Source organism: Camelus bactrianus, chromosome 3 (assembly GCF_048773025.1).
Source record: "Camelus bactrianus isolate YW-2024 breed Bactrian camel chromosome 3, ASM4877302v1, whole genome shotgun sequence".
Lineage (NCBI taxonomy): Eukaryota > Metazoa > Chordata > Mammalia > Artiodactyla > Camelidae > Camelus > Camelus bactrianus.
The window spans coordinates 94,888,679-94,914,213 of NC_133541.1; the positions used below are offsets into that span (position 1 = coordinate 94,888,679).

Consider the following 25,535-nt stretch of genomic DNA (forward strand, 5'->3'; position numbering starts at 1 on the left):
TAAGGTTTCAATATTTTATTCAAGTTTTATTTTAAGTGATGTTAATTACAGCATTTGAGGGGAAAGATCTAATTCCACACAAAATGGAAGACTCTAAAATGTACCCATTAAACTGCTAAAAAATAAACTGAGTGGCAAGAATACAACAGAAGTCTGATTTAGATTTTGAGTGCTGTCACCATGTGATTACAGTCACAGAGACTCTTCCCAGCTTGCAGCTGGAACTCTTAGAAGCTATTTCATACTCTGGTGCAATGGCAAAAAAACCACAACATGAGAGGGAATTAAGTCCTGAATTATTGGCTTCATCACATCCACCTTCTCCACCCCAAAATGGCACAAAAGAAACAGCTACCACATCCTGCAGACTACTTTTGGTGTAAAAGAGGTGATGGACTGGGTGGAAACAGGCCATGAAGATCTGTCTAAAAAAGTCCCTTTCAGATTAGTTTGTACACACCATCAAACAACGAGCCTCTCCTCAATTAGGGTAGGAAACCAAGGTTCAATTCTCAGGAAGTCACAATTTCATTCATTTACTCAATATGGATTTACAAAGTGCCTACAAATTATCAGCTTCCACTTGCAGCCATTTCTAGGTAAAAAGAAACCTGGCATCTCTAGAGGGGCCAGCAAGTTCCCCCCAAGTCTACAGCTGAAAGGACCTTTTTTAGAATTGGTTTCTTCTGTACCTTTGAAAGGGCAACACCCTAAAGCTGAATCATCTTTACCCTGGGAGTCTAACATGATATTTAGCAATACTTGCATCCCAGACATACAACATTAAAAGGTACACTAAATTCTGAAGGTAGCTATGCTGCAAAATAGTTTAAAATTAAACGATTGTACAGTATTCATTTATGCTTGAAACTCCAGTCCTAGACCAAGCTTGTGTCCACCAGCGTTGACATTCTTGCCATCCAGCAAAGCTGACAGCGTCAGTTTGATTCCTGCAGGGGAAAAATTGGGGCGAGGAAAGGAAGAGAGATGGAGGAAAGAAAAGAGAAGAAAGGTGAGCACAAGAGGAACGCTGAAGCACACTGGTGACACCACACCAGATTCAGAACCTGTTCAGCCAAGTGTGATCAGCAAGGGCAAAACCACATGGCCCTTCAATCCCTGTTACTCAGCACCATCTGACTAATGACCAGGTAGCCTAGGATGAGCTTATGAAACAATAATGGTGATTCCACAGCCCACCCAAATCGACTTCAGGGACTCCACTTTCCTTTATCCTTTCACCATCCTCACTGCAATTAATCAATCTACAGTCAGCACCACACAGTAAACTTCTTCAGCAATACCCCCGTGAAATAAAACCCCAACCATGAATCAGACTCCGAGGTCTCACGCTTCCACCCACAGCATGCATGCAAACACACACGCATGCATACACATGACTAAATGCAATTTTCTCTAGATTGACTTGATCTGCCATCAAGTCTGTTTGACCAGAATAACCCCAAGGTGGTATTATCTCCTGTAGCTGTAATACACCATGGACTGGCCTAACTAACAGTGCAGAGGAAACCTCCAATAGGGATGATTTATGGGCTAGTTTTAAGAGCCTGCTAGAAGGGGGTATCAAGCATTATGTACACACTAGAAAAAAGGTTGTAAGAAAATAATCAAAAATGTACTATTTGTTAGCCTTGGCCATTTTTTCCTCCTACTTAATACTTCTATTCTCCAAATGTTTTATAATGACTGTAGTCCTTTACATTCAACTATAAAACTTTATATAAACTCATTTGCAATGTATTAGTCATTTTATAATCAATAACAGAAAGCAGCAAACCAGCACCACTTTTTTTTAAGACAAAGAACTGACTTCACATACAACCAACACATACCTGGCTTTAGGGTCTGAGTGTATCCTAAACCTATCAGGCTGGAGTTGTTCACTTTAGCCTAGTCAAGGAAAAGATACGACAGTGAAAATGTTAAGTATTTCACGGTTCAGTCTCCAAAATGAATAAGAGCTTTTTAACCAACCAACTCTGGACTTCAGAATCAAATTCCCAGTTGAGAGGGTATACCTCAATGGTAGAGTGCATGCCTGGCATGCACAAAGTCCTGGGTTCAATCCCCAGTACCTCCATTAAAATAAATAAAAACCTAATTACCTCCCCCACCAAAAAGAATAAAAAATAATTTTAAAAAAAGAATCAAATTCTCTTTTTTCATGACCATCTTGTTTACAGGATTTAGTAAATTCAATTTGAAACTATCAAATTTGGGAACTGGGACTCAGAAGAGTAACTCAAAGAGTCAATGCAATTTTCAATTAAAAGGAAGTTATTATTTACATTTGATTCCTGAAGTTATGTATCATCAATTCAATTTATACTGAGGAGGTCTGTTTTTAAGTATAATAGGTGAGAACACCTTCGTTTATGGCCAGAGAGATAGAAGTCTTTCTTGTATGGAAGATTTCTTCAAGATCTTTTTGTTAGAATAAGGAAATACAGAGCAAATGTCAGATGGGATTTTTGTGACTTTTTTTTTAAATGGCAGAACATTGTTCATATTTTCTCTTCATGAGCAAAAATCCTATTGATGTGAAGAAAATTTGGCACTGACAAGCCTAAATTTAAAGCTTGCTGCTATACTGGAGCAAAAGAATGACTTAGTCAATCATTTAAATTTCAGCACTTAGAGAATGGTGATTAATAATTAAGTTCAATAAAGCAGCTGAGTCAATAATAATTTTGCCCTCATTCTTCTGCCTGAGATGGAGGTAAATCTGGGCCTCTCCCTGACCCCTTTCTGGGAAAGTAAGGAGGGTCAGGAGCAGAGCAAGCTCAAACCATGAAAACACCCAGTCCTGGCAAAAGCTAGGGCTGCCAGGGTGCATGTTTTCCTGCTCTCATGCTGTTTTCAGACCCAGCACTTCCCAGGGGAGAAAATGGGAAGGAAGACCTCCCAGGAGTCAGTGCCCCATCTAGCTGTTCCATCTTGCCCATGCCATCCAAATAACAAGGCCTCTTTTCCTTTGTAAGTGCCTAACATTAAGGAAGCCAAATTCAGTCCCTATTTCAGGAGACTTAAAATGGGCTGTCTGTAAATTACACAAGCCAGCCCAGAAACCATCGTGCAACGTGAGATTTCCTCATTCCACCCCAAAAGGGGCGCAGCCAGCACTGCCTGCAACAACACAGATGAGCTCAACAGGATTTAATGCAAAAACTATGCAGCAACCCAGGGGTCCAGGAGCAATGCCAGAGTTGCAAGACAAGATGCCAACTGCCCAAGGCCAGGCCCCAATTTCTTAATATGCAGTATAGGAGCGGGGCAAGAGAATGAAAACTGAGGGAGAAATGAACATATAAAACCTTAGGGTTCAAGGCCACCCCCTTTACAGTCTGCAGCATGGAGCAGAAACTGGTTAGAGGGGAAGGCTCCACAGCAAGGCAGTCTGGGTCAAACACAGGCCCCAGCACGTGCCAACTGCCTGCCTGCCGTTGGGCAAGTTACTCAACCACTCTAAGCTTCCAGTTCCTCATCTGTGACAACATGGATGGAATAATTTAAGAACCCTCTCTCAAATGGGTTGTGTAAGAATTAAATACAGCAATCCAAATATAATGGGCTACACGGTGCCTGGCACGCAGAGTGAGCACTATTACCGTTTTACCCATTGTGAACTTTTCACGGAAAAAACCTCTGGCCAAAGCATGGAACTCCATCCATCCAAAAGGATTCCAACCTAAGGGTCGGGGGGGCCTCAGAGATACACGATTCCGCAGGTACCCACCGAGAAGCAGGCATCAGGATCGATCTGGTACTTGGCTGCTATTCCGAAGCGAGTGTTACTGTTTCCTGCTGTCCAGGCGAGGTTAACAGCAGTCTCCAACTTCTTGTTCACCTTCTGATAAATGGAGCCACCAAACTCTGTCCCATCATTTCTGCAAACAAGCACAGCAGAGATGTCAAAGCACCCAGGAAGGTGTGTTGAGCTGAGCAGAGCCGCCCAAGTCTAAGGACATGGGTGCTGTAAAACGGACTAAACTGATCACAAGACAGACACCAAATTATGATAGAAACAGCTCAGACACCAGAGTCCAGAAGGTTCAGAGGAAGGGAAGTCTACCTGAGCCATCACTGGGAGCATCCACAGGCAGCTCAGCCAACCGCTCAGGCTGTGTGGAACTGGAGGTTTGCTTCCAAAATGTTCTTTAAAATAAAAGCACTAACTAGGGCACCATGATTATGGATTCTGAGTGATTTCTTTCCTCTGCTGCTAAGGTTATTACCTTTTGGGGGGGGGGGTAATAATTAGGTTTATTTATTTATCCTTAGAGGAGGTACTGGGGATTGAACCCAGGACCTCATGCATGCCAAGCAGGTGCTCTACCACTTGAGCTATACCCTCCCCCTAAGGTTATTAGTTTTATAAATGCTCTATCATAAAAATGGTAAAAGGGAACTCAGCCAGAAATGGCAAGAAACTCTATAACGTTTCACACCAGCAGCTGAGCCAGTGCTGCTCAGCCAGAACTGACCCAGCCCCTCGGAGGAGGAGCAGCAGTTACAAAAGAGCTTAACCTACAACTCAGGCCCGTCCACCTGGGCATACTGTTAGCCCATGTGGCAATATCTACCATCCTGGAGAGATTTGAAAAGGTGCAACTTGCTATGCTACAGAATGTTTATGTCTTTCAAAAATGGAATGAAGTACAGCTAGCCAAACTCCTTCCTCTCTTCGAAACACAGCATACTGACCCCAGCCTCTGGGAATACCCTCTTCCCCTCCCTGACATTTTTAACATAAAAATACAAGGTCAAAGCTCTGCCTTATCATTTGGGATCTCTCCAGTGGAAACGGCACTAGCAACTGTTAGGGCAGAGCTCATGTGCTTTGGAATCCAGCAAAGAGCTTAGAACTCACTCATCCAAGAACAAACTGCTGCTGTTTCATTGCAGACTCTGCTCTTCACTAGTACATTCTCCCTAAAGTAGATGCTCATTAAATACATTCTAAATTCTTAGTTTCTTTCCCCTGAAATTCAGCCAGACAGGCACGGTGCTTCCTTCCAAAGAAGGGAGCCCAGGCACCACCTGATTCACAGGGAATCCTGACTTCTTCAGAAAGTTTGAACACGCTACAAAACAGCAGCTTGTCCAAAATAATAGATTTTTTGAGTGACTGTGGTATAACTCAAATGGGAAACTTTCTTGGGCTTAAATGTGTTTAAAAGTTAGATTTTTCAATACATTCTAAAACCAGCCACACTGCCTTCCTGTACTGAACTCTCAAAACCATAAACTCTATGCTCTATCAAACTTATTCAAATTCATCTATATGAAGCATAAAGAACATCTGTTACACATCTGGGCCTCTGCAAGAGCAGGGCAACCCAAATTAGCTGTGTCAGCTGTTTCCACGCCAGCTCCAAAAATAAACCATGTCCATTTACTAAAAATCTTGAAGCTCAGGTAATGAAAACAGCTCATGGCCATTATTCTTCCTAGAACTGGTACCAGTTCCCAATTCCAAGCCAAGGAAGCACCTTCCCTGTCAGCCAAAACTCTCAATTAAAAAACACTTCTATGCTTGTGATATTTTTCCTCTGACTTGTTGCATGTTACCTTTCTTGGATTTACATTATTTTTTAACCTTTTTTGGTATACATTTCTATGAATTTTAACATATGCGCAGACTCGTATGACCAGGACACAAAACGGTCCTACACCAAATTCCTCTGTGCCAACTCACTGGGCTGTCCAGCTCTAGTTTCCCTGTGACTTTTCAGTTTTAAAAAACCCAAATTTTGTTAATTGTATTGTATTAATTTTTATTAATTATAAAAATTCCTCAGAAGTTTTTGTTAATGGAAATTCTATTAGTTTAGACACAAATACCAGTTTCTTGTCTCTAAATTTAAAAAGTCACTTCTTTAGTGACCTCTAGTGGAAAGAAAGAAATACGGCAAAGTTGTGCTCAGCTTCTGCCACCCTTTAGCTCCTCACGTCTACAGGAATTTCATGGATGAAATTTTTGTTTCCCTTAAATCTAACTCAGCACTCTACTTCAACTCTCAAGTTGGAGTACAAGGGTCTCTCTCTAACCCACCCTGTAATTTTCTCTTCCCTTCATGATACTGTCCAGTTAATAAACTTTTAAATGCTCTGCTGTGCATAGAAGACACTCTATTTAATTTGTATCCCATGCCTATATTTCATTAAGCACAGCACTCTGGTCCTCAGGCCATACACTGAGAAAGACAGAGCTACACCTTCCCCCTCCCTGTGTTAACTAAAACTGAAAGGCCCTCCAATGTCCACAATGCTACAGGGAAGGGACACTCCTGGGGACTGACATCATGCCCTTACCACACCCGATCAGTCTCTCTGTGTGTACCAGTGACAGCATTTACTGTTCACAGAATAGAAAGAACCTACATCACTTCAGGAAATGGGGTAGGTGAGAAACAAGAAAAATACTAGCAGGCCATTTGGCTCATCTGATTCCAACAAACTCACTTCACAGTGATTAAAAACTGAGCTCAAGAAAAAAATCATGAAAAACAATCCCCTCCACTGCACACACTCACACATTAGTGTGAAGCTGGAACTCATCGGTCTTGTAGCCAACCGCAAAGTTGCTCTGGGTCACTCGAGACTTCGCGGTCTCAAAGTTCATCTGGTAGCCAGCCAGCCAGCCCTCATAGCCCAGCACCAGAGCACCCCGGATGGAGGGCCCAGCGATGTCAAAATCCACGTCACAGCCCAGGTTGATGTGCTCCCGTTTGTACCCTGTCTTGATTTTAGCATTTTTTTTCCTGCAGGAAAAGAAATTGTATTAAAATCAGAAGTGACCTCACTTTGCAACAACCACGCCAAGAAATGCAAATTTTTTAAAAATGATCCCAGTTTGAAAAGGTGGATAGGGAGGCAGTCAGGGCCCCAGATCTTCCTTAAATAGCTGCTGTACCACAATGGGAAGAACACAACCTCTCTTCAACCGGAATCCAGAATAATTCAGAAATGCCACCATGATGAAGCAAGAACACAGGCAGGAAAAGCTAGAAAAATAAGTGCTAAGTAATTTTTACTGTCCTCCCCCTGTTTAATGTAGTGGCCTACACAGGCATTCATTAGGTAGAGTGCCACCATGTAATTAGGAAACAGATGCATCTTTGCTGTCTTCCAAGTCTGCAGAAAAGATACATCTGTCACAAAGGCAGCCATCTAAACAGCAGCTTTTAAGGACACAGTCGTCTTCTTACTTTGTGGCTCACTTAGTACATAAAGAAACAAATACTAGATCCATTCTAAGTAATTACAACAGTTAGACAGCTTCTAATTCAGTATTCATGAGATCCCAGTGAGTACATATTACAAAGAACTGGGTAGTGATGTGGAACCTGGGGCCTTGCAGTCACAGGAGACCAGGAAGCCCTGTTGGACCAGACAAGACCCCAGGTCTAGTCCACTGATCCCAGATTTGCGTACATGGCCTGATCAGTGCCTCCACTGCCTATTACTCAAGACCCAGCATTTCTCAGGAGAGGAAGGTAAGTCGTGTTACCAGCAAATATATATTACCATGCCTCTTAGCACAAGTCAGCATCAGAGACAAGATCACATATATCAAAAAAAATCTAGACTAATGTCACCTGATTGTTTGTGCCATTCAGCTACAAAGTGGACATCTCCCACAGCAAGCTACATTCTCAGCAGAGACCACAGGAGAAACCAGATCTGCTTCAAGGCTCAAGGACCACACAGCCCTGTCCACCCCAGCTTCACTCACACTGAGATTAAAGCTTCATCCCCAGCACCCAGACTGTGGGCCCTAAATACCACCCCCTCCTAAAAGGAACCAGCACGCCTCAGAAAACTGGAGATTACAAATTGGGGCAGGAAATGGGCAAGGTGAGCTGGAAGCATCTATCAAACTCTCAGACTTTGAAGTTGGAGCAAAAGGACTTGAGAGCTAAGATGAAGAGGCTCCCAAGGGCTTCAAACACAGGACAACATGAACATCATTAAGAATAATATTGGCAAAGGATTGAAACATATTAAGTATGTTTAAATCTATGAGATAATAATGACACTCAAAACACACACACATTAGTCATCTTTAGAGACTAGAGAACCAATTTGTTATTTTGAAAACAGTAAATAAAAAAGGAACTAAACATTTATCCCACCTTTCCTGTACTAACTATATCTCAAGATAACCAAAGAGTTGATGAGAAGTGTCTCTCTTTTTTTATTCATAAATTTTCTTTTAATTGAACTATAGTCAGTTTACAATGTTGGATCAACTTCTGGTGTACAGCATATTTCAGGCATCCATATACATACAGAGATTCGTTTTCATATTCTTTTTCATTATAGGTTACCACACAATATTGAATATAGTTCCCTGTGCTACACAGTATAAACTTGTTGTTTACCTACTTTATATATACCGGTTAGTATCTGCAAGAGAAGTTTCTCTTTACTGAAATATTCCAGATAGAAAATGAAGGAAGGATAAAGGTAGAATTATCACTGATTTGTAACCCCTCATGAGCAGATCATGAATGGCACTAACATACCAAGAGAAAACCAGGCTTTCCTTCTATGTGCATCTCAATGAAACCATATTTTAGCAACACCACCACCCCTTCAGTGGAATCCAAATGTGATGAAGCCTTTAGACTTACCAATTCACAGGAAATACGGGGGGCAGGGGAACAAGTTAAATACCCACCACAGAACGCAAACAGCAACATTTACTCTATATGTAATCCTACAGGACAAATGATCTAGCTTTAACAAATAAATTGTAAGGGGAAGACAAGAAGAAAAATCTAAAAACTAAGATTTATAGAAGCCATAAAAACCAATTTTTACAATTTTGCATGGACAATTTTTGATTTGTAAATAACTTTCATGAAATCACATACATTTGGAGACTAGACTTGACAATATTATGGAATTATGATTAATTTTTTACAATGTAATGATATTGTGCTTATGTTTTTTAAAGGAATCTTATTTAAAGATACATATTAAAATATTTACAGATAAAATTACGTGATATCTGTTATTTACTTAAAAATACTCTGAGTGTGGGAGGGACTGATTATGGATGTATAAATAAAACATGATTGGCCATGGGTTAATTATTAAAGCTGGGTGATGGGAACATGATGAGAGTATAATGTAATTTTCTGCATTCTTTTGAATGTTTGAAATTTTCCATAATAAAAAATTTAAAGATTAAACACTCCAAGTTTTCAATGAGACACAAGAATTTCAGAGGTCATAGGTGAAAATAAAGTCAACACCCTTCCCCAGTGACCATGAAACTTGCACCTTTTATTCAAGTTGCTTCTGTGCATTTTTGCAAGCTTTGAAAAAAAGGAGTGACAACCAAATAAATTATCTCTCAATAAGAAAAACTTAAAATAAACCTGTTTTGGTCTGTCTGCTCTTTAGGAGAAGAAGCCTCAATTATGACCAAGTACCTAACCGGCACCAAGCAGGGTGAGGTGACTGATGAAAAGACAGCTGCTCAGAGGCTGACATTTAGAAAGCAGGGGAGACCAATATATGTACAAATCAGGCATCTAGTAACCACTGGGTAAAACGTGGTTGTCCACACAAAGTGTGACACCTGTGGCAGGGCCTCTGACCAGTGGTGTGCAACAGCCACACCGCACAGCTACACAGCACCTCCATACACTGCCTCACTGGATTCTGGTCAGGAGAGCCCTAGAGAATGGGCACTGTTTGGGCAGTGACACAATTTCCAGGCTTGTGCCCTAAGGCAGCATTCCACACCTTTGGAGCTTTTCCTCTTTCAGATATTATTGGGATCTTTTTAAAGCTATTTAAACAGTGAAGCTAATTTGACAAGCACCTGAGAAAGGCATGACTCTGATCTGTGGTTAACAAGCTGGCTTTATCTGTGGTAGGTAGTCAGTGTGGGTGCTGGTCCCCAGGCAAGGTCTGTCTGCAGCTTCATCCAAAAGCGATGTATGCTTAGCTCCTTACGGAAGCAAGGATATTTTCCCAAGCTGTACCCTTCTGTCACTTTGGAAAGGCAGTTTTCAATTCCAATCTCCATCAAGTTATCAAAACTTTCCTCAAACACCCAGTAGCAATGAGTACTTCTTGTGCCCATAGTCTTGCTTTCTAAACACCATTCTTCAATAAAAGGAACCAAGGCTCCTTGGAGAAATGGCTGATAGCAGGGCTGGGGAAGAACAAGTACACTTTCTGAAGTGCTCAAAAAAAATGACAGGGGCTTGTCAAAACCACACAGGATGTCAACTTGAAGGCACTCCCAATAGCCTTATCTGGGACAATATGAATAACAAAATAAATTACAGTAATGGATTATAATCCATAGAATAAAATAAGTGTTCAAGAATCCATATCGATAAAAATAACTGATCAAATAAACAGAAAGTGGAGAAGGAAGAACTCAAATCTTCCTTAACAGTAAAATCCAAATTAATAAATGTAGAAGGAATGACGGGAATAGAAAACTCACCATTCACCAAACACAGCTGTTTGCAAAAATCACCAATGGATGCTAATATTTGTGAGTCAAAGTATAAGAAAGAATATTTGTATGGTCTTAAAGCATGTCCCCAAAAATGCTTGTTACTTACAAATGGGAAAAAAGTCGCTTTACAGAGAAATCTAGCAAACACCACTTTAAGTAATCAAAGTAATGTCACCAATAATGAGGTACATTGACATATACCTCATGATGTCAGGCACCAGGATGGACACAACACATCATGTCTATGGTTGTCAAAAATGCATAACCACTGGGAAACATCAGACAAATCCAAATTGAAGGAGTCTACAAAATAATTGCCCAAGCATCTTTAAAAGTGTCAAAGTCATGAAAGATACAGAAAGACTATACCCCAGATTAGAAGAGACAAAGCAGACTTGACAACTAAATACAATGTAGTGTCCTGAACTTAGTCATGGACCAGAAATAAGGTATCAGGAGAAGAACAGATGAGTTAACTATATGATATCAACATAAATTTCCTGGTTCTCATTATTATATTATAGTTATAAAAGATGTTAACATTAGGAGAAGCTGGGTAAAGGATATAAAAGAATTCTACACACTATTTGTGCAACATTTTTGTATATGTTAAGTATAAAATAAAAAGCTAATTAAAGTTAAAAAAAAAAAACTTTTTTCATATGTATATTACTCCAAGACCTGGAAACTTCTCTGCAAACCTCCCAAAGGCAATGGGAAATCCCTTTACAAATTCCAAAGTGTGCCACCTCAGGGCAGCAGGCAAAGTCCTAGGCAGCAAACTCAAGCATGTGGGCACTCCTTCCAGTCCTCGTCCTATCAGAGGGTTTCTGGATAACCTCTCCCATCACAGCAGGGTGCCTGATGGAGAGTGGAGACGCAGGAAGTGGGAGAAACTACAGCAGTGATTAGAACAAGGGAAAATTCAGCTCCTGGCCAATGGTCTTCAGATCAACCATAACCAAGTTATAAAAAGACTATAACCTCCAGAGGCAGGAGCCCTGTGTGCCCAGTCCCTTGTGGTCACCCTGCACAGGGTATGCTCAGTAGATCCTCCCTCTAATAAACATCTGTTGGAAGAGGAAAATGGAAGGAGAGAGAGGAAAATATGCAATGGCAAAAATGAATTTTTAAATGCTGCTGAACCATACACTTAAAGATGGCTGAGATGGTAAATTTTGTGTATTTTACCACAATTTTTAAAAACTGAAAAACTAAGAAATGGAACTCAATGTATGCCCTTCATCAGCGTGCAAAACAACCTTTCCCAGGTTTATGAGACCCATTGTTCTGAGTGGAAAAAGCCAAGAGTGCACTCTAGAGGAGAATGACTCCTTCCAGCCCCTCTGAAAAGCACCTGGAGCTGAGGCAGACCAACAAGCACCCTGACACACCCTGACGTGGCCAATAACCAGCCAGTGTAATCTGTGGCTGGAGGGCCTGGAGCAGGGAAGTGCAGCCTCAGGACCCACCCTGCAGTTAAGCCCACACGCCCTCAGTGTCTCTAAGTAAGAAGCTGGTGAAAGGGCCCTCTAAGCCTGGAATACGGGGCTGGCAACAATGACCCTTAGCCTCTGCTTCCAAACGCTGCCCGTTGCCCTACATCCATGGTCACATGCCTCACTCACGTGGAATGGAGCTTTACTGGACCAGAAATCCTGCAGCCTCCACAGCTGAGGCCAGGAGAACAGTGACAGACAGCACGGAGTCTTATTCTATAATAACACTGCTAAATGTCCCCGTGGAGAACACAGATGAAATTCTTACCCAGTGTTTGGTGAGAAGGATGAATCAAAGGTCAGCTTCAGTCCACGTGCAAGCTGAACAGTAAAGAAATTCGCCAATAGGTTGAGTCACAAGGCAGGTCAGCAAATGTCAATTAATAAAACTGCATCTCTTCACAGGCAACCATTACCTGATCTTCCACAGTAATTTCCGTGCCTAGTGTGTTGTCAGTGTTCCATTTCTCCGTAAACGTCAGACCATATTCGGTCCATCTGTACTTGGTTTCCAGACTGCCTGTCACTTTGGTGGTCTCCGTGTTGGCTGAACCTGAGCTTGTAAATTCCTTTAAAGAAGAAAGAGAGTCACAGCCTGCATGCCAGCACTTCATTCTGCATCACTCCACCCCTGAGCGGACTCTACTTTCCTTTATGCAAGAGGTGAGACCCTGACTGTGTGGAGGTAAAGCTCATTCTATAATTCAACTAGATATTTCAAGTACAGATGGAGTCTGCTAATTAAGGGAATCCTACAGGGAATTCTTATTAGAAGACAGCTTCCTTCCTCCCTGTAACTCTTTAGACTGGACAGGAAGGCAATCATCCTTCTGTCCTACCTCCAGCCTCAGACAGAGAAAAAGCTTTAAGATAAAGCTAGCATTACAGTAATTCAAGCCAAAACTTCCTCCTTTCAACAATTACCACAGGCACAATCTAACAGGAACTACTAAAGTTTTTTTTGTTTGTTTGTTTGTTTTGTTTTTTTAAAATAATCACATGGTATGGAACACTGGTCAATTCTGAAATAAGAAATATAAAGAAAAACAAAGCTAAGATCTGTCCCATATTCTCACGAGTATTATGAGCTGCTGAACTGGGGACCCAGTGGCATGGTTCCCCTGGACCACCCATCCCACAGAGGATGCAATGAATGTGAGAGCCACAAACTGCCACAATCAGAAAAGCCCCTCTGTTTGACTCTGCTACCCAGATGGCAGTTATTCATTGATCTGTAATAAGTATTCATGTTCCATGTGGGCCAGACAACTTACCAGTCCATTCTCAGATTTTGTTTTCAAATCAAGCTTTATTAAGCCAAATCCTAAAGAGAGAAGATGGTAACAGTTAACAGGTTAAATAGCTAACTTGAGAGCAGCATCTCCGCCTCCCTTAGTCTGTTTAAAAATGCCATGAGTGCGGAGGGCACCTGTCTCCACTGCTGCCTGCCTGTGTGTGCGGAGCCTGGTTGCCATGGAACAGTGGCAGACGGAACAGGCACAGGCCCCACCTGCGTTCCAAGTGGAGTCAGAGAAAAAAAGGCATGACAGTGTGGGCACATGCCTAAGGAGGAGCTAAATTTAGAAATCGCACTCCACTGCAGCATCCAGAGACCTGCCCCCGCCTGAGACAGGAAACAAGAATGTCCACTTGTCTGCAGCAATTCGCAAACCTACCCATTCTGGGTGCACAACCAAAACTGCTCTACCAGGCAGAGAAGGCTTATCTTTTTCCCCTGACATGAAAGTTCTGAGAGCTGACTGACACAGGTCTCTCAAACTGTGATGGGTGAAATCCCAAACATGCCAGCTCAGTCTCTGAGGTGAAAGGCCGCTCCATGCAACACTCACCATAGCCCTTGGTGAAGACGTCCCTGGCAGATTTGCCAAGATCAGCGTATGTGGGAGGCACAGCCATCTTCTGCTACAATAAAAGAACCACCAAAGTAAACACACTGGTAATTATAGATATTAGTTTTCCACCTACAAATATCGTCAGCACTGAGTTCCAGGTACCTTATTTCCCCGGGTGTGGATAGGAAAGCCTGTGCTATCTCCCGCTTCTTTTCGTAGCTAGAGTTTTAAACACCCAGTAAGTTTTTATTGACAGCAGATCAGCCTGACTTCGGAGCTCTTCTACTAGGCATCCCCAAGACTGAGCACAGGCCCAGAATATGGCAGGAGTCAGTCAATGTTTGCTGAATGAATTAATTGTCAAAGACACATTACCATAAGCCAGCTACTTTACTGAATTGCAGGACTCTTGCCAATAAAACGTATCTTCTTACAAAATATCAACTGCTAGGACATTAAATACACTGAACAGAAATCAGAGCTTTTCATGGCAACCTATTTTCCATACAGCTGTGACTTCATTCATGCAACAAATATTTATGGAGTAAAGGGGAAGGTACAGCTCAGTGGTGCTTAGCATGCACAAGGTCCTGGGTTCAATCCCCAGTGCCTCCTCCAAGAATAAATAAATAAATAAACCTAATTACCTCCCCCCACCAAAAATACATATATATATATATTTATGGAGTACCTACTATGTGTCAGAATGGACCCAACCCTTCACAAAACTTTTGCATTTTATGGGAATCCACTTTTAGAGCATCATCACATTCCTCACAGAGAAAACAGTAAAACCTAACTAGGCAACTCTTCATATGGAAGGAAATGCAATGACCCCCCCCCAATTTAATTCAAACAAACATTTATTGAGCTCCAAAGTAACTGTATTTTTAAAAATATCGGAGTACTACTTGGGATTGGTGCATATCATTAAGTCAGTCAACAAGTATTTATTAAATACCACAGTGTTCAAGGGAGGCAAGTACTTCAAATAGTCCTTGCCCTGATGACCACACTGCATCTCTGAGAGGCTCTGCACTGACACCTCATGTACACAGAATTAAACTCCCAATCTGGACAGCACACACTCTGTGCTCCATCCAGGAGGAGAGGGGAACGTGATAAAGCACCATCTTCTGCATCTTCTCAAGCTCCCAAATTGTTAGCCTCAATGGGCCAGAAATTCAACTAACTTACCAAGGATGGTTCCAGCCATTTTAAATACAGTATACCTAAATTACCGAACTTAATTTGCATCTACCCCAACCAAAGTCACATATATATGTACTTACACAAATGAACACCCATATGGCATGTTCCTGGTATGTGGGAACCCACTAAAAGTGGTCCAAGTGATCCCAGGGGAACAATATCACAATTGGAAGCTGCATTCCTGACCAAAGCCTCACCTTCAAAGACACTGCAGGGAGCCCACAGAACCAAAGAGTATAATGTAATAAATAGATAAATAAATAAACTTCCACAATTTTAAATTATAAAACTGTGGTCCAGGTCCTATTTCACGTTTTTCAGGGGTTTTGCTAATTCTGTCCCAACTCCCTTTTGTATCAGGGCAGAGAGGAGCAACCCAATAAGCTGTCTACGCTATCCTATTTTTGTTGCTGTTATGTCTCACACATGATCAGGCTGGAACCATGGGCAACTCAGTCCACATGAGGATCAGGGCACAAAGAACATGGGGAAGACCCACTAGGCTGCTCCCACTGGCTCTTTCAAGTCTGGGGACTCCCCTCTCCCAACTTGCTCCCCTTCCACCAAAAATGAACCCCATAGGCACACTCACCCCAGGGACAGACCAGGACACAATCTACCAGGTCCTCCAGAAATACCCCCACCTTAGGCAGATGCCCCCGCCACAGATGGGGCTGGCCCCTCCCAGGAGAAGCAATGAAACAACCCTGGATCGAAGGCTGGTATAATACAGCCCCAAAGAAACGTGCAGAGGGCCGAGAAGATTCTCCACCCCCATCAGAGTATCAGTGGACCACCAACCCCTCTTCAGGGCTGCCCCCCTCCCAGCTGGGCCACAAACTCAGCCCCAGCCAGGTTGGAGCAGTCCAGTGGCAACATCTCTGGGTCAGCTAAGACTTCCGGCACCTCAGGAGCCAGAGCCCTCCCAAATATCCTCCCCAGGCTCCAGGACCCGCCTCAGCAGACACACACTGCTTTCACATCTGGACTGGTCCATCCCTCAGGAAAAAAGGCAGAACACGCATCATTTAATGTTCCCCAAATGCCCTCTTATCCCTAATCCCCAAAATCAAAATGCAAAGCCACCTGTCAAAAAAACACTCCACCCACAGCAAACATCACCCTAAAGTGGCCAGTAAGAAGATTACCAGCCAAGGACAAGAGAGGTGGGATGGCAGGGGGAGCTCACACAAGGCCAGGCTCTCCTCGCAGCCCCAGCACAGCACCTGGCAGGGAAGATGCACAGGAACCACTGGCTGAGTGGAGGCAAATCCACTCCCGGACCTGAGGTAACACCCACCGAGGCAGGCAAGAGGCTGACTCCCCCTTCGCCAAAGGCCCCCAGTGACTGTGTGGTTATAGTTTCCCCTCTGCTTCTCATGTAGTCTTCCTCATTCCCCACCTTCTGTCTCCTGCCCCACTTGTCTGACAGGACTGAGGCAGCTCTGCCTCTCTGAGAAGCTTGACTTTCTTACAACTGCAAACAGCATCCAACACAGTTCTCAGCACTCATTTCAAAAACAATTTTATAGTAGAAATAATGATGTCCATTCATGTTTTCTCAGGCCAGCACTAGAGGGAAGAGAATTCAGCATCCTGTATTCTCACTTAACATCCTGCCTGCACTTACTTGGAGGCTGAACCCTGGCCTTAGCCTTCCCCTCTCCCAGATCAGCTCCAAATTGCTCCCCATCTGTCTCTGCAGCATCCACCCTAAGTGCCTTCAGAAAAGAGAACACTCATGCACCGCTGGTGAGAATGTAACTGGCGTAGCCACTACAAAAACAGTACAGAGATTCCTCAATAAATTAAGAACAGAATTACCATATGATCCAGCAATTCCACTTCTGGGTATTCAAAGAATATGAAAAGCACTAATTCACAAAAACACTCGCACCCCCATGCTCACTGCAGTATTATTTACAATAGCCAAGAAATGGAAGCAACCTAACTGCAATCAATGAACGACCTTGAGGGTATTATGCTAAATGAAATAAGTCAGACAGAGAATACAAACACCCTATGATTTCACTCGTATGTGGAATATCGGTTTGGGGTAGGGGAATGAACTGGTAAAGGGATCAGCTGTATGGTGATGGGTGGAAACTAAATTTTTGGTGGTGAGCACGCTGTAGGGGACACAGAAGTAGAAATATAAGGTTGGATACATGAAACTTATAGAATATTATAAACCAATGTTACCTCAAAAAGAAGGAAAAAAAAAAAAAAAAAGCAGCAGCAGCCCACCTTCTAGAGGCTGAGCATGAAGTGGGGTATTCTGACATGGGCAAGCAGCCCGCCCTGGAAATCAGAAGGATGCCTGGAGAAGGTGGGACCCCAGGCCTCCACCTAGGTAATGGCTTCAAGGCAGATCTTGGGTGCATGGCTCCCAAGGATAAGTGGGAAGTAAAGAATAGGCAGGGTCAGGCTGAGCAGACCTGCTACAGTCACTGATGACTTTGAGAAGGACCAGCAAGTCACACGAGAAAAGGAATTGCTGCTTCCCCTCTACTGCCTGCCAGCCTACCTACCCAGCCATTCCCTGGCTGACCTTGAACAGATTATGCAAGCTCCTCTCCAGCTGAGGAATGAAAATCCAGCCCATACTGGAAGCTCAGAGGGGAAAGATAGTATATCGCCCAGCACAGTCTGCGTAAAACTTACATAATCTCCATCTTGGGGAGACATATCCTCCTTGACTCATCAGCTGCACGACAGCAACAGCTGCTCTGTTCCTGGTGCCCCACTACTACAAACGCACACCCATCCCCCAATCACACCCTTGAATTCAAAGCATCCCAGAGCCTGTCATGTATAAATTTAGCCAAAATATGGGCAAGACTATGTGTACAAAGATGCCAAGGCCTGGTGTGAAGGAAAAGCCAGGCTGGTCTAACTAAGATAACTCACAAGTCTAAGAATGTGAAGGAGAGGCTGGGCTGGTCTAACAAGATAACTCACAAATCTAAGTATCGGAATACTGATCTGAATTCTGCTGGACTAACTTGTAAATCTAAGTTAATTAGTGTTGGTTTGCTGTTCCTGATTTTTTGCCAGCCAGCTGGGTTTTCAAAGATACATATCTGGCTTTGGAATGTTGATTTGCTGCCTCCCCGCCTCCATTTTTGTGCTAAAGCTGTTCCATGCCTATTGGCCGAATACCCCAAGCTTGTACCTTACCCTATAAAACCTCATGCACACGTCTTGGAGGTGCTCAGAGCTTCGGAGCAGAAGCCCCTCTGAGCCCGCCAGCATAATACATCTGGGTACTCCAACCCTCCGAGTGGTGCTTGTTTCTTGACTGGCCTGTCATTGCCGTAACACTGGCACATAGTAGGTATTCAATATACATGTTTGTTTAATGAGTAAATTCGCAGTGAGCATCAAAGTATTTTTAGAGTAGGGAAAAAAAGAAACAGTATCTGACAATAGGGACTAAGTAAATAACAATGTAACCAGTAGGCAGGAGCTCCCTCTACACCGAAGCCAAGCGGCAGCAGCACCAGGGATGTGGGAAAGACCCACAATTAACATGCCTCACCCCCACATTGGCCTTAGGAGAGCTGAACTCACGTTGAGGAGACCTAGCGTCTTCAGAAGCCAGCATGGCCACTTCTGACCTCCAAGCCAAATATGGACTTTATTCTAGGGGCCTTAGGGAGTTACATTAGAGAGACTGACACATCCGTGTTTGGGAAGCTCACTCAACCAACAGATTCACAAAAATGTAAATGAGAATACCTACTGCTGGTGTGGAACAGTTGCTCCCATTCACTCCAAGCAGCAGTACTATGTACAGTACAGCCCCTGAGAAGCCCACTGCTGGGCAGTGCCTAAGTGGACACGTATTAACTCTAGTGGCAATTCTACTGTTAGGAACCCACCCACAATGATACCCAAGACACCCAAAGATGCATACACAAGGATGCTCACTGTAGGGTTATCCATAACACAAAACCCAGGAGCAACCTAAATGTCCATCAATAGGGAAACGAATACATAAAAACTAAGTTACTTGCAAACTAAAGAGTACTGTGTGGCAATCAAAAAGACTGATGGATTTCTATATGGTGGCATGGAAAGCTACCTGTGATATAGTTCAATGAAAAAAAAAAAGTCACAGAAAATGTGTAATTCCATGTAACTGGAGGAAAACCTTTTCACAGACGCATCTTTATATGTCCACGCATTTGTGTAATGGATGGAAAAGCAAGTGCAAGGAAAGGATACGAGCTACTCGGAAAACTGTGGCTGCCTTGGAGCTGCTTCTGGAAAGGAAAGGAGGTTTAGAGAAGGAGTAAAGTCAAAACAGGATTTTCCTTTTTTGATTCTAGTTAATCATTTAAGTTGCCTATGCATTTGATAATTTTCTTTTTTAAGAACAGAAAATTTTAAAACATAACTGAAATTGAGCCCCACTGCATTCACAATGCCACAAGTCATGTTCCAAAAGGCTGCTGCAGCAGAGGTGCCAGAAGGAAAAGTTATCTAGAAGGTGTCTATACTGGTTCCAAGGACAGATTCAAACCACACTGAGGTGGTAGGGTTAAAAGATAACGCCTGTGGGGAGTACATTCTACCCCTAGGTGACATCAGTGGCTTTGGCCACCCTGCCCAGAAGGCATAACTTCAGTATGCATGAGAATAGCTTGAATCACTTGTTCAAATGCCTCCTTTCCTCCCTCTCAGCCTTTCAATTGCCTAACTCACAGGCAGGGCAGCCCTCAGATGCCACTGAGACAAGTGGGCTGGCTCCCTGCACCAAGCGCCCACCAGAATCCCCACCTTGAAGTATGCTCTTTTCTCTGCAGAAGCTCCCTCAAAACGATCCAGGCAGGGGAGCCTTGGTGCCCCCAGAGAGATAATAACCACTACAATGGTTGATACAGAGAGCAGGGTGGCCATGGGGCCCCAGGGCTCAGTCAGGAACAGCTGAGGAAAAGTCTTCTGAACACACGTAACACCCAATGGGTTGAGAGACAACATTTTCAAGGGCAAAGGGATAACAGGGCTAGGACCTCAACATCAAGAGCCACCCTGCCATGGCATTTCTCTGCCCATCCGAACGCCCCGGCAGCAGGGCACAGTGACTAAGGAAGGGACTGCAAGCCTGGCAGAGGTTCTAGCCAATGCCAGCCTTTACTAGCTGTGTGACTTTGGACAAGCCACTTAGAATTCCAGGATCTCATTTTGCTCATCTGTAACATGGGGCTAATGACAGTGCCTTTTCTACTGCCATTGTTGCAAGGATTAAGTGAGGTACACAGATAGAGTATGTAGAAATATCTGGCACACAGTGAGCACTCAATAAATGGTAGTGTAACTACAACCCATCATTATGGATATTCTTTGCTTGCCCCTCCAGATCCACCTTCCTCCTCCATCCTGCTCTATGCCCCTAGAGCAGATCATTATGGACTGTTGTCAATGGGCTATGGGTTGGGCTCAGCCAATAGGAGGCACGAGCAGAAGAGGGGAGAGTGAAGTTGCGGCATTCGTCCCCCAGGCTCCCGCCCTCCTGGGCCTCGGATGGGCAGTGATGACTTTCCTCTACCCAAGGCTAGAGCTACTGCCAATGGACCCCAGGACCCAACCCTTGTCAGTTCCCCCACACTCTGCCCACACCTTCGCAAATGATCCCTTCACTATGCTTTCTTTGACTACCCCATGTGAGTGTGTATCTGATTCCTTCAAGGACCCCAACCCACAAAATCATCGCCATCACCATCACTATCACCATCCTGGGTTCCCCTTAGGAAGGGAGAATTGTAGGAAAGCATTTGGCTCTATTTCTAACATCATTCTAGGCAGTCTGTCAGGGCAGAAATGGGCCAGCCTATTAGAGAAGCATCAGGCCAGCCAGGGATTAGAGCAAAAGCAACTCTTCCTAACTCTGGGGACCACGAAAGACAACTTTCCCAGTAGGAGGCGAGAGCTTTCTGAAAGCCAGTATGTGAGGTCAACACCATCAAGAACCTCCCTACACACCCCCACCCCACACTTCCTCACCAGGAAGAGGCAGCCCAGGGGAACAGCCCTTGGTTGGGTCTCCAGAATGCTGGCAAAGCCAATACCCCTGCTCTGGTAGGTCTGCATTCCCGGTGCAGCTGTCCTCCCTCCCCCCTTCCATGAGCGTCTCACACAGGGCAGCCTGGCTTTCCAGGTGATGCTTCTATTTTAAAACACCCTGGGAACTGGGCCACCACCGGCACAGCCTTCTACAAGCCTCAAGAGAATGTGGCTGACTTGGGGATACCCTGCCCACACACCCACCCATCCAGAGGAGAAGACCTAGGCTGGCAGGCAGCATGCCACGGCCTGAGTCCCAGGCACACCTAAGGCTTTTCTGCCTGGCCTTAGGCACCTCAAGTTCCCTGGAGCCTCACTGCTTGGCTTGACCTAGTTGGGGTAAAACTGACAGTGCCTGAGCAGGAAGACTCTGAAGTCAAGCAGACCTGAGTTCCAACCCTACTCCACCACTCTCTCGTTATTTGATCTTGAGCAAGTCACAACCTATTTGCACCTCATTTTTCTTCCACTCCAATACAAAGAGAGAGTACCTGACTCAGCATCATTGTGAGGACTGAACTAGACTGTTAGCATAAAGACAGTACAGTGGCTGGGACCCAGTAAACATTCAACAAGCACAGACAGTATTTATTACAGGTTTTCACTTTATACATTTCTTATTAAAATTACAGCTGTTGTGCAGGTTGCCAAAAGGTCACCCGGAACCACCGGGTCCAGAGCCTTCCCAACTATAATGAGGTATTGTTTAGCTGAATATTGTCCAGCCAGGTCCTAGAAGAATGCCTCCCACCTCATCCAGGGAAAATTGACCCTTCTTCTGATAAACATCCTGTGCCACTGTCCTTGCAACAAACAGAGTGACTTCACTAACCACTGTCCACTGACAGCTAGCCTACACCCAACCATGCACACTGTCACTCTGATCAGTGTAAAAGAATAACACTTCTCCTCTGAAAAGCAAATTCTACTTTTCAAAGGACGCTCACATCTATAAGCTCCTTGCAGTGGCCCTTTGCAGCGGTAACTGCAGTGTGAAAGCATCAGCACTGGAGGTAGCCAGGCCAGGCCCTGAACCCCACCTCCACTCCCCACCTCCTGAGCTGTAACCTTGGGGTGGTTATTTCACCTCTCTGTGCTCAAGCCTCCTGACCCGAGAAATGGAAACAATAGTACCTCTCTCCCAAAGCTTGTAGGATGGTGGATTCAACATCACACAAGGTATGTCAAGTCCCCAAGAGGGTGCTAAGCAGGCCCACAATAAAGAATGGCTGTGATGATGATGGTCACATTCCTATAGTGGAGAAACTGAGGGACAAGAAAGTAACTTGACCTGTACTAGACCCTGTGGCTCACGTCAGAGCTGAGTTGTATGAGCTGAGTCTGCCCTGCAGGGCTCTTTCCAGCACAGCTCTGGGTGAAGGGCTATGACTCCCAGTCACCCTGACCCCTCTGAGAGCAAGCAGTGAAACAGACCTTTGTGCCCAGGTCCAGCTGAGGAGCCCCCTGATCACCTCTCTTCAGTAGCGACCAGAAGGGAGCCCAAAGCTACCCAGAGCAGCTTAAGGGGCTAACTGCAGGCTTGGGCTGGCTCTCAGCCACACGTGCCTCTCTCTCACTACCACCAAAAACATCACACCTTGAGAAATCTCATCTGGGGCAAAGTGGACTTTGGGAGCATCTTACCAGTAAAGAGGGGGTGAATGTCCCCCACAACCACCAGCTTGGAGGTGGTTATCCATATCTGCCTGGGGTCCAATGGGACCAGAGGCCCATAGGCAACTTACTATATGGTTCCCCTAAGGCCCTCTGTCTACAAATAGCCCCTGCCTATAGAACAGCAGAAATAAACTAAGCAACTGAAAGCAGCACCCACCCCTCATCCCCAGTGTCAAGCACTTTATTCAAAACAACTGCACTAGAAGCCACTGACCCACTCACCATCAGAGAGGGAACAGGCACCAGGCCCCAGGTCTTCAGGAGAATCCCATTCACCCATGTCACCCTCCCCTATGAGCCCTGAAACAGCAGTTCAACAAGTTTCCCAAAGGACTTGGAAAGTCACAGAATGAGGATAACATGTTTAAAGCAGTTATTTCAAATTAGGGCCTGGTGGACCAGCAAGAGGGCTGTACGCACCGTTGCAGCTCTTTAATTACTTGTGACTATCTGCAAGGCAAGCCTGTTCTCTGGAAATGAGACATGTGTCCCTCAAAAAGGATGTCCAGGATTAAGGGACTATGGATTATATATGGCTGCTGGCCATTACATGTGGCCATTCAACAATCCCACAATTACTTAATGAGCATTTACTATAAGCCACATACTGGAATGGCAAAAACTATCCTTATGTCAATAAGAGTGAGTAAACTCTTGAATAAAAAGCAAGAATACATGCACCCCAACAGACCCTTCTTAAGCACCTACTGTGTGCCAGGTGGCAACAGCCCAGGCACTGAAAAACAAAGCTGCATAGGGCTTAAGCATGACCCCGCAGGAACTCATTCCAAAGCTGGGATGGAAAGAAGGCAGGCCCTGGGTCGTCTGTCCTGGCCTTGCCAACAGCATATTAGGCAAAGGAGGAGCTCATTTCCGTATCTCCTCTGCAGAAGGGAGGCTGGTCCGGGAGGAAAGGCCTAGGCTTAGCCCAGGTCTGCACCCACTTCAACTTCCTGCTCCAGCCTGACCTTCTCTGTCTGTAAACTTAAATCTTTTTCATGAATTATCCTGAAAGTTACTCAATGTCTGGCACATAAATGCTTAATAATAATATCTAAAATAACAGGGGCTACCTTTATTGAACCCTTTCCAGAATACCATGTGGAGTAGTCTTCAAGGGATGGTCTAGATCCTTCCAAAAAGCCTCAAGGGTAAGTGTCAGCATTTCTACTGAAGCCTTCTCCCTGTCAGGCATTGTTCTGAACGTCTGAAGTTAATCACCTCATTTGATTCTTCCCAAAAACCCAAGATATAATTGCTCCCATTCTACAGATGAAAAAAAACTGAGGCTTGGTATCATCCCAGCTGTGTGACCTTGGACAAGTAACTAGGGCTGCGGGCCTCATATCCAAAGGTCTAGGAACCAGTTTCGAGAATGCACCACTGCATTTGGTGAATGAATGAGTAACCGAACCAGGAAGGAATCCCTCCTATGGCCAAGGGGGCCACATCACTCTCGACGGTACCTCATTTTCCAAGGCCTAACCTCCTGCCCAGGGCCCAACCCCGGCCTCGGCCCCAGCTCCAGCTCTTGCGGCCTAAGTCGACTGTTAGCCTCCCGTTCCGCCTGGAAGGCGCTGGCACTCGCGGACAGTGCTGGGGGAGCCAGCTTCTGCGGGCGTGGACTGGCCTGGGCGTGCAGGGCTGGGGGCGCTGGGCCACGGTCGTCACATGAGCTCATGCCTGCGGCGACAGCATGGCCCGCGCAGGTCCGTGAGCCTGGCCCCGCGAGCATAAAGTGGCGGGCGGGTCCCTGCCCGACCCACGCTGGCGGGATCGAGGGCCAGAGGGCGCCTCCGGGGAAGGTCACCTAGACCTGCAGCCGGCCCGGCCTCCACGCGGCGGCCCGTGCCCTTCCGCCCGCAGGTCCCCGCGCTCTTGTCCCCAGCTGCAGGCGCCTCCGGATGTCCGGCCTCCTGCTCCCCGGCCCAGATCCGCTCGCCACCCGCCCGCCCCGCGCGGCCTGCTCTGCCTGCCGCTGACCTGCCAGGCCCGCGAGGGCCGCTCCGGTTCCCAGCCCCGACCCGGCCCTAGGCCCCTAGCCCTCGTCCGCTCCCCGCCCCATCTCCTCCCTTCAACTCTCCAGGGGCCCGGCCGGCGGCCGGAGGCGCAAGCAGAACCCGGGCCCCTCTCCGCCGCGCTTACCTCAGAAGCGGTGGCAGTGGGCTCCGCGGCAGCTACGGCGGGGGCTGCAGCGTGAGGAACGGAGTGAGTGGCTGGGCCGAGGGCGGGGCGGCGCGGACGGCGGCGGCGCAGACCCGCCCCTAACCAGCGCGCCCGGCCCGGCGAGCTCCGCCCCTTGGGCCCTCCCGGGACACCGCCCCGACCCGGCCCGGCCCCGCCCCGCCTGGCCCAGCCCGGCCCCGGTCCACTTCCCTTTCCCGAGCCGCGCGTAGACCTTTATGGGCCCCTCAGTCCCCGCGGCGGACGCGTGTGCCCACGGGCGTGTGCGGACACGCGTGAGGGCTGCGTGCGCCTTGGCACGGAGCGGCGGGATGGCGTGGAGCTGACGTGCGCACAGTTGTGTGCGTGCGCAGGGACACGCGTGTCGCCACCCGCGCGGGCAGTCCTTGCTGGAAATCCCGCCTGGTTGAAGCACTTGAGGAGGGAGGGGTCTTCCGGTTGGCTGAGCGGTGGCCTAGGTCCCCAACTCTATTAGAAGACACGCGGGGTCCTGGGCCTCCTGCTCAGTCTCGGGCCTGAAAGACAGTA

General features: G+C 45.6%; 1 protein-coding gene and 1 non-coding gene across 3 annotated transcripts; both read right to left on the reverse strand.

Annotated features, from left to right (window-relative positions):
• VDAC1 (voltage dependent anion channel 1) lies at window positions 1-25,121 on the reverse strand. 2 transcript variants are annotated; one of them, XM_074360671.1, is made up of 9 exons: window positions 24,969-25,121; window positions 13,863-13,935; window positions 13,287-13,336; window positions 12,429-12,581; window positions 12,281-12,333; window positions 6,558-6,785; window positions 3,758-3,908; window positions 1,854-1,911; window positions 1-950 (listed from the first exon to the last, which is right to left on the reverse strand). In XM_074360671.1, exons 2-9 carry the CDS (start codon window positions 13,927-13,929, stop codon window positions 859-861), a joined length of 852 nt encoding a protein of 283 aa, XP_074216772.1. In that variant the 5' UTR covers window positions 13,930-13,935; window positions 24,969-25,121; the 3' UTR covers window positions 1-858. The 2 variants fall into 2 exon arrangements, with proteins under 2 accessions (XP_074216772.1, XP_074216771.1); XM_074360670.1 differs by having other exon boundaries at window positions 13,863-13,932; window positions 24,969-25,036.
• On the reverse strand, window positions 4,303-4,376 carry TRNAA-GGC (transfer RNA alanine (anticodon GGC)). The gene has a single exon. It is a non-coding gene; the product is annotated as a tRNA-Ala (tRNA).
• Window positions 25,122-25,535: the final 414 nt, after the last annotated feature.